At 32.4% G+C, this 9,355-nt stretch overlaps 1 protein-coding gene across 1 annotated transcript in view; it reads left to right on the top strand.

The window, feature by feature from the left end:
- The first annotated feature begins 1,848 nt into the window (after positions 1-1,848).
- LOC110810292 (ABC transporter B family member 28-like) overlaps positions 1,849-9,355 on the top strand; it is an 8,663-nt gene continuing 1,156 nt past the window's right edge. The window contains exons 1-7 of the mRNA XM_088211895.1: positions 1,849-3,787; positions 4,234-4,274; positions 4,357-4,413; positions 4,539-4,728; positions 7,297-7,506; positions 7,600-7,642; positions 8,828-8,899. Of these exons, the coding sequence (XP_088068021.1) occupies positions 3,772-3,787; positions 4,234-4,274; positions 4,357-4,413; positions 4,539-4,728; positions 7,297-7,506; positions 7,600-7,604 (519 nt within the window). The 5' untranslated portion in view covers positions 1,849-3,771 and the 3' untranslated portion in view covers positions 7,605-7,642; positions 8,828-8,899. The remainder of the gene's footprint in view (positions 3,788-4,233; positions 4,275-4,356; positions 4,414-4,538; positions 4,729-7,296; positions 7,507-7,599; positions 7,643-8,827; positions 8,900-9,355) is intronic.

The raw sequence follows: 9,355 nt of genomic DNA, 5'->3' as shown, positions 1-9,355 counted from the left end.
CTCTTATTCTCGTTCTTCATCTAGTGATCCAATTCAAATACAAAAAAGAAAAGTTAATTCAGCAACGTTTTACTTATTGCCGAATAGTGACTACATCAAGTTGGCATTAATATTAGGATAGAATAAAAAAGTTAGAACAAGTCAAAAAATTGTAAAATGAAGCTTTTTGAATTTCCAAATTCCTAAAAAAAGGAGATATTGTAGTCACTAATTTTCATGGTTTAAGGTTTAAAATTTGTTGCAGAAAAAAGTAAGAATTGCATTATTCAGAATTGTAGCATAAATCTCTAGATAAAAATCAAATGCTTAAAATAAAAATAAGGAAAATACATCCACAACAAATAGAACTAAGAAACATAAGTATTCTACGAAATTTCTCAAAGGCATAGAAGCAACTTACTCTGCGAGGAGCCAATTCCTTCTTGGTTACAGTATGGCCTTTGTTCAACCTAACACATAGGCCAGTATTTGACTGTTTTGAAAAGATTATCTGCTTCAACATTACCAAAAAGGACAGCAAGTTCAATAAATAGAAAGCTAGTTCAAATTGTTATAACGAATTCCTCCATTTCTACTGCATGTTATTAAATCAAATTAGTAGGTAAAGAAGCAGGAGTTCCAATTCATTTGCGATCTGCAACGTGCAACACCTCGAGAAAAACCCTTTGGGCACCAGTTCTTTCGGCCGCCTGCTTTTTAGTTTAACTGAACAACAATGAATCTCTGGACTTGAGTATGTCATTTCGACAAGACCAAGGCCCGAGATTCTACTTTAAGTTTCCTAAATCTAAAACCCATATAAAATTAAAAATTTATTTTTGCACATGCAAGCACAAAATAAGTAAATTGAGGTGCACTTGGGTTGATAACAATTTTTTTCCATGCTTGTCATTTATAATTCATTTAATTTTTCAATATTTTTGTAACCAAAATGTTATATCCGATTTTCCAACTGGGCTCAAGATAATAACTAAGATATTTACATAGCTGACCGATCGATAAGGCAAAAATTGAAAGAATTAATAAAATGAAAGTAAAGGGGAGCGTGTTTGGAATAGTTTTAAGAAAATGTGCATAAAGCAGTAGGGTGTTTAAAAGATAAAATTTTAAAAAGAGACTATTAAACATTTGGATAAAGTGTTAATTATAAAAATAAGGAGTTAGTTCTCAAAAACACTTGATAAAAATAAAATATTTGTTGTTCAAAGAGGGTTTATATATTAAATTGTCCCAAACAGCTAAAATCGGAAATAAATAGTCCAAAAAATAGCCTAAATTATTTACAAGACCTAAAGCACAAAATGAATTAACCAAAATGGCCTTAGTTAATTAAATGGCATAAGGCCCAGTAGGCCCAAATAAGTCCCAATTATGCCTAAAAAATTCTAAGGCCCAACCAAATATGACCCCTAAACTTGAATTTAATCAAAACCCAAACCAATTACTTGAATTATATGACCTTAAGTTAGTTTAAATACTTATTAAGCAATTATATAGCTTCAATTCAGACCAAGCAGCATTCAATTTAATTAAATTACCAAGCAATGTATAATTGCTTAAGATTTATTTAGTTAGTTTAAACTTTTTTGTTCGTAGGCTAATTGTTTTTTGTGGGTGGTGGGGGAGCTGTGGGATGTTGGGCCGTAATTGGAAGAGCCTTTGCTTTTTGGACCTTAAACCGAGTGAAGGCCCGAGAGCGTAGTAGACACAAGCGGATTTCTGGAAATAAAAGTTCGACCCATGTTTTTGAATTTCAAAAAAAAAAAGGGCAAACATGGGTCCGTTGCGTATGAACGACGCTCCGCTTAACGGCTATATGCTCACACCAAAGAAGATAAATACATAGAGAGAGAGAGAGAGAGAGAGTAGTTTTTTCTGTCGAGATAGAGAGAGAAAAAATGGAGAAGCCAACGGGAACATCGGCAATGGATGCTTTCAAAAGCTTGAGAAAGTTGGCGAGGGTACATACAGGAAGGTTTACAGGGTGATGGAGAAGGCTACCCGCAAGATCGTGGCCCTTGAGAAGACCCGTCGTGAGGTAACAACCCTATTTTGTCTCTCTCCGCTTGATTTCCTTTTCCCTTTTCGTCTTTCTTGCCAGATCTGCGTTGATTTGCTTTTTCCAGAGGTTCTCGGTTTCTTTGATTTTGAGGAACTTCTTCTGTTCTTGATCTTCCTAAGAAACGTTTCTTTAAGATCTTGGGCGATCGGTTCTGACACATAGCTTTTTGTTTTGTTTTATTAATCGAAGGGTTTATAGTCTTATTAATTGTTCTTGGTCTTCCTAAAAAGAGTCTATAACATTACTCTCTCTTTGAAAAAGAGATTGTTTTCAAGCTCAAAGGAAATGTTCATGGCTTTCCCAAGTAATCAGCGACGTCTATTCTACTCCAATGTACTAGAAGTTTTCAGGTGACTCTATTAAGTTGGGTGTGCAGAACTGAAGCTAGAATGGAGATAACATCACCATCTTCAACTAGAGGTAGTGCAATCTTGAAATGGATAAATGCATATACATAATAAATACATACAGATGCATACACACATACATATGTAAACATACAGATGCATACATACAGAAGTCCATTAAGGCATGCGTACATACATCCATATATACATACACATACATACATATAAATACATACATGCATGCATACCTACATACATGCACATACATCTATACATGCATACATAGCTACCTACATACACATGCATACATACATACATACATGTATACATACATAGATACATATATTCCTACATGCATACATCTATAGATATGCTGTGTGTACATACATTGATACACACCATCCACACATACATATATGCAAACATGTATACATATGCATACATACATACATATGCATCCATACACAAATATATACCGGAGATTCTGAACTTCAACAATTCCTACGTATTTTCAGGTAACTTACATACATACATAAACACATAAAGATGCCATATGTAAGCATATGTATGTATATATGTATGTATGCATCTTTATGTGTTTATGTATGTATGTATGTAAGTTATATATGTATACATACATATGCTTACATATGTACACTCGTCCATTCATGCATGCATACATACATACATATACGTAAAGAAAAACAAAGAAAAGAAAAGAAAGCAAAGGAAAAGAAAGGTATAGAAAAGAAAAGAAAAGAAAGGAACATAGGAAAGGAAAGAAAAAGAAAAGAAAGGAAAAGTAAGGGAAAGAAAGGGAAAGAAAGGAAAGGAAAAGAAAGAAAAGAGAAGAAAATAAGAAGAGATGAAATGAAAGAAAAAGAAAAGGAAGAACAAAAAAAGAAAGGAAAGGAAATGAAAGGAGAAGAACATAAAGTAAAGAAAAGGAAAAGAAAGAAAGGAAAGGAGAAGAAAAGAAAGAAAAAGGAAAGAAAGAAAGGAAAGGAAAGCAAAGGAGAGGAAAGTAAAGGAAAAGGAAAAGAATAAGGAGAGAAAAAGAAAAGAACGAAAAAAAATGAAGAGAAGTGTTATGTCCTCGATACTAGAATCTTGTCACCGGGCGATTCTCCAGAATTTCTTGTTCTTGGATCTGCTTTTCCCTTATTGTGATTCCCAGAGCAATATATAGTGAGTTACATGCAAGCTCATCAAAGAGAGTTTGAATCCTTGGGGCTTGGCATCTGGTTTGCTGGTGTACCGGAGTATGACCCATCATCTTGGATATGGACTACGTTTTGGGACTGGATGATCAGATTTCCCTGGGTACCTGCACTTTATACCTGACATATTTTCAACTGTGCTATGCTTGTGGGTAGAGGTAAGATCTTTAGCTTTTAGCATTGAAGCAAATACGTTAAATTCGAAGGTCTGTCTCCTCATTTCTTTCCTGATGGTGCAAGTGAACTCACTGTGTTATTAAATATAACAAAATAATTAGGTGGGTTATGTAAAAAGAAGAAAACGAGAGAATAATGACAAGCCAAGCTTTTCAAGATGAGAGAATAAAGACTTGATTGTAACTATAGCCACAAATATCATATTTTTAACTCTATTAGCCATATTAACTAATATGATGTAAAAATCATAAATACAATATTTTCAGTAATATTCAAAAACTGAAAATTAAAAGATTATGAAAACTCACAAAAGGCAGAGACTTCATAATTTCACTTCCACAGGTCAGTTGTCCCTAGAATAGTCCCTTCTATTTTCTTCCTGCCGCCAATTTATAATTTTTATCGACTCTTTTTGTTGGTTAAAAAGGTTATGACACACTAGTTGGCGAGCGTGGAGGACAGAGACAGGTAATAAGTGGGTGCGAATATGAGAGAGAGAGACAGAGGAGCTCCAGGTGATTGACTCATGTTTATTTTAATTGATCTGCAGAGAATTGCTATTGCCAGAGCTCTACTGAAGAATGCACCAATCTTGATCCTTGATGAAGTAAGGTTTCTGTCTACGCCCATGCATCATCCTAGAAATATCTTTAGGATGTAAAAAAAATATCTCACTTTTTTGGTCATGGCTTGCTTGCATTTGACTCATGTCTAACGCCTGTCTTACTACAGGCAACAAGTGCCCTGGATGCAGTCAGTGAACGCCTCGTACAGGAAGCTCCGAACCATCTAGTGAACGGCAGGACAACATTAGTGATTGCTCATAGATTAAGCACAGTTCAGAATGCTCACCAAATTGCGGTTTGCTCTGATGGAAGGATTGTTGAACTGGGTACCCATTTTGATTTACTAGCTATGAAAGGTCTGTACGCTTCACTTGTTGGCACTCAAAGACTTGCTTTTGAATGATTTGAATTTGATAGTCATCCTTACTCAAAGACTTACTTACTGCTGAATAGCGACAACATCAAGTTGGCATTAATGTTAGGATAGAATAAAAAAGTTAGAACAAGTCAAAAAATTGTAAAATGAAGCTTTTTGAATTTCGAAATTCCTAAAAAAGAAGATATTGTAGTCACTAATTTTTATGATTTAAGGTTTAGAATTTGTCGCAGAACAAAGTAAGAATTGCATTATTCAGAACTGTAGCATAAAATCCGTAGATAAAAATCAAATGCTTAAAATAAAAATAAGAAAAATACATCCACAACAAATAGAAGTAAGAAATATAAGTATTCTACGAAACTTCTCAAAGGCATAGAAGCAACTTACTCTGCGAGGAGCCAATTCCTTTTTGGTTACAGTATGGCATTTGTTCAATCCAACACATAGGCCAGTATTTGGCTGTTTTGAAAAGATTATCTGTTTCAACATTACCAAAAAGGACAGCAAGTTCGATAAATAGAAAGCTAGTTCAAATTGTTAAAACGAATTCCTCCATTTTTATTGGATGTTATTAGTCAAATTAGTAGGCAAGGAAGCAGGAGTTCCAATTCATTTGCGATCTGCAACGTGCAACACCTTGAGAAAAACCCTTTGGGCACCAGTTCAGAGATGACCAAGTCTCTGGACTTGAGTACGTCATTTCGACAAGACCAAGTCCTGAGATTCCATTTTAAGTTTCCTAAATTTAAAACCCGTATAAAATTAAAAAATTATTTTTGCACATGCAAGCATAAAATAAGTAAATCGAGGTGCACCTAGGTTGATAACAATTTTTTTCCATGCTTGTCATTTATAATTCATTTAATTTTCCAATATTTTTGTAACCAAAATGTTATATTTGATTTTCCACCTGGGTTCAAGATAATAACTAAGATATTTACATAGCTGACCGATCAATAAGGCAAAAATTGAAAGAATTAATAGAATAAAAGTAAAGGGGAGGATGTTTGGAATAGCTTTGAGAAAATGTGCATAAAGGAGTAGGGTGTTTAAAAGATAAAAATTTTAAAAAGAGACTATTAAACATTTGGATAAAGTGTTAATTACAAAAATAAGGAGTTAGTTCTCAAAAACACTTGATAAAATAAAATATTTGTTAGATGTCATACAACAAATATTCTTAAAAAAAATGTTATCTAACAAGTATTTTATAGCAGGTTGAATTTAATATGATATGATATTGTGTTTTATATTGATAAAATATTTTATTCATTTCATATATTTTTAAAATAATATCTCATAAACACAAGTTGTTGAATTTATATCAATTTATATTATGCATTTTTAATTATAAGGAGGTATACCATAACTGTTATATTATGACTAAATTAACATATAATTAAAAGTATCTCGGTTCCAACATTATATATAAATTTTTAAAAATGATAATAAAATTGAAAAAGTACAATTTAATATATAAACCCTCTTTTGAACAACAAGCGCAGTGCGAGAGAGAGATGTACAATAACTAATGTTCGTGATATATCATCAATTTGTATGTCTACAAAAATGAGTGCCAGAAGCACATTTCTTGGCTTCCACTCTCAAAAAATAGTCCCGAGCAATGAAATGATTTGTAGACACGTACAAGATGGACTACGTCAATCGCATTGTCACATCTGGCGTGCCTGCCACAGTAGAGGACCGTGCTGGGGCAGCCACATCTGCATCTACCTCTGCCGCCACTGTGGTTGAGTGTGTACAGAATTTCATTATTGCAGAGGATTATTTGAAACTGAATATGGTGGCTGTTGACGAAGTGCACCATTTATTATCAAATATTCAATTACTTTCTTTTTAGTTTTCCAATAAAAACTAGTTCAAGTATTGAATAATTATTATCCTGCTTGTTGCCATTTTTTCTCTCTTGTTGGTGTCGTTGGATTTCGAAAAAGAAATGTTGTATATGTGTGTGTGTGTATATATATATATATGGAAAACCCTTTTTGAAGCTACCCACTAACCAGAGTAAGTAAAAAGAACACAACGGGCAAAACTCTTAACCTTTACGCTGACAGATGACGGGACGTATTCATCTGACAATTTCTCCTGCACCCAGCTTGGGGAAGAGGAAGAGCTGACACGAAAAAAAAAGAAAAAAGAAAAGACTTTCTTATAGCTGAAATCGTGCCATTTTCCACTTGATTTTGGTTCCATTTTATAGCTGAAATCATTCACCAACTTTTCTCTGCTCACTGCCTCCTCCAAAAGATTCTGAAAATCTTCTCTTTCACTTTCTCTTGTCTTCAATAATCTTCCACCATTAAATTCTTCATTTGTAACACGTAATGATGCCAATCCTTTTTCTCGACATTCTTCGCTTTTCTCATCTTGGTTCCTTGGAAACTTCCATTTAAAGGGTTTTGTTTTTATTTGTCTTCTTTTTTTTTTTTACTCTCAGTGATCCTTTTTTGTTTTATTATATATTTTGACTTAGCATTAATTTTTTTCAAAATTTCTTTTTGTGTTGTTGGGTTGTTAAAAGGGATTAGATTTGATGGGTCAATGGCGGACATGGGTGAAGCGGGGAAGATGGAGAACGGTGAGATGGTTGTGAAGACAAGCTTTACGCGTACCGTGGGTTGGGAGCATCAAGGAAGCTTTGGAGGAGTTGAAGCTCAATCCTCTCCATCTTCTCATGGGATGATAAGATTTCGGGTGCACCTCATTATGCATATAGAGTTGACTGTTGACGGTAAAATATGTGGTTTTTCTTTATCATTAATTCTTCTTGATTTGATATCCGTATCTTATTGATTTGTTTTCTAATGTTTTTGCGTGGTTGAAGGATAAAGATCATCGGGCATCACACTTCCAAATCTCTGCCAATTGTGAGTATTTATAATCCTTTAATTTTCAGTTTTAGATTGTATTTATTTCTTATTTGATCATTTTTACATGGTATTGTAGAATTATATTGCACATGCTTAAATTTCGTGAAAGTGGAGGCAGATATGGTTCTTTAGATCTAATAGAAAGAACTGAAAAAACTGATTGTAATTTCTTATCATAGAAAATCTAAGAAATTTAGAAACAAATAAATCAAATAAAAAGAAACAAAAAAAGAAAATAACTATCAATTTAGAAATAATACAAAAAAATAGAAAGAAAGAAAAAAAAATGAACTATCAATTTAGAAATTAATCCCAGAAAAAAAATTTACTATCAAATATGAAAAAAGAAGCCCATATAAAGCAATTTAGAAATAATTAATTTAGTAAGAAATAATAAATAATTTAGTAAATTGAATCCAGAAACAAAAAAATCAATCAAAAGAAACAAAAAGAGTTAAACAGAAATTAATTTAGAAATAAGCCCACATAAAGAAGTCTAGAAATAAAAAATAATTTAGTAAATTGCATCCAGAAACAAGAAATCATCCAAATTAATTTAGAAAGAAACAAAAAAAAAATGTATTATCAAATTAGAAATAATATGAGAAAAAAATTGATTATCAAATATGAAATAATAACTAGAAATAATAAATAATTTTGTAAGAAATAATAATCTAGAAAAAAGAAGCCCATATTAATTTCAGGGTTGAGGGTGCAGGTGCACACCTATAGACTGTTAATTTTTCTTTTTCTTTTTTGTAAAATATCTCCTTTTTGCTGCGTATATGTGATTGTAGTTTTAATTTATTTAAAACAATCATGTATTAGACGAGCCGAAGATGTGGAGAAACATAATCATCATATTTTATTTTAATCTCTTACTTTTTATTTTTAAGTTATTTAATTTAAGACATAAAATTATATTTTTGGTTAATTAATAAATTATTTAGTACTTTACATGCCTAGTTTAAGGAGTAAAGTAATTTGCATGTATTATTTCAATGTAGTCGGCTATCTATGATATGTTGATACTTAATCCTATGAAACTTTTATAAGGAAATTTAAGTTGACTATTAGCAGGATGATGGCAGTGAAATCAATTGCTCTCTTGTTGATTTATTTGGTCCTCACCTTATAATTATTCTTATTGATTTGTTTTTCATTACTTTTGCGTTGCTCTAGGAGAATGGTTGTCTCCCCTATTGTTGCTTGTAGAGGATCATCGGGCACAGCAGTTTCAAATCTCTTGCCATTGTGAGTGTTTTATAATTTTTTATTTTTCAGTTTTTGAATATTATAAAAAATCTTGTATTTATTTGTTATTTTATCATTTTTACATCATAATCTAAAATTATAATACACATGCTTAAATTTGTTAAAATTCTTCTAGATATCTTGTTAATTTTGTGAACGTGGAAGTAGATATGGTTTGGGGGTCGGGGTTTAGGAACTACTTTGCCTCATAAATATTTTTTTTAGTACCTCGATAATGTTTTCTGCCTCATCAAGCTGCTCCTGCCTTATTTTATAGAAGGAATTCAGTATCTTTCAGTTGTTCCTCAACTGATTTTGCTTTTTCCTTCAAAATCAGAACTTCAGAAATTATAGTAGCATGTTGGGCATTGCTGCTCTCAAGTTCTTTATTTCTTCTTCCAAGCTGCTGAAGTATAACATCTTTGGCATTTAGCTCTTCAAGTTTAGATTTGAGTT

This window comes from Carica papaya, chromosome 9 (assembly GCF_054855325.1).
Source record: "Carica papaya isolate Zhongbai chromosome 9, ASM5485532v1, whole genome shotgun sequence".
NCBI lineage: Eukaryota > Viridiplantae > Streptophyta > Magnoliopsida > Brassicales > Caricaceae > Carica > Carica papaya.
Note: the sequence above shows the minus strand (reverse complement) of the source record. Positions and strands in the feature narration are given on the sequence as shown.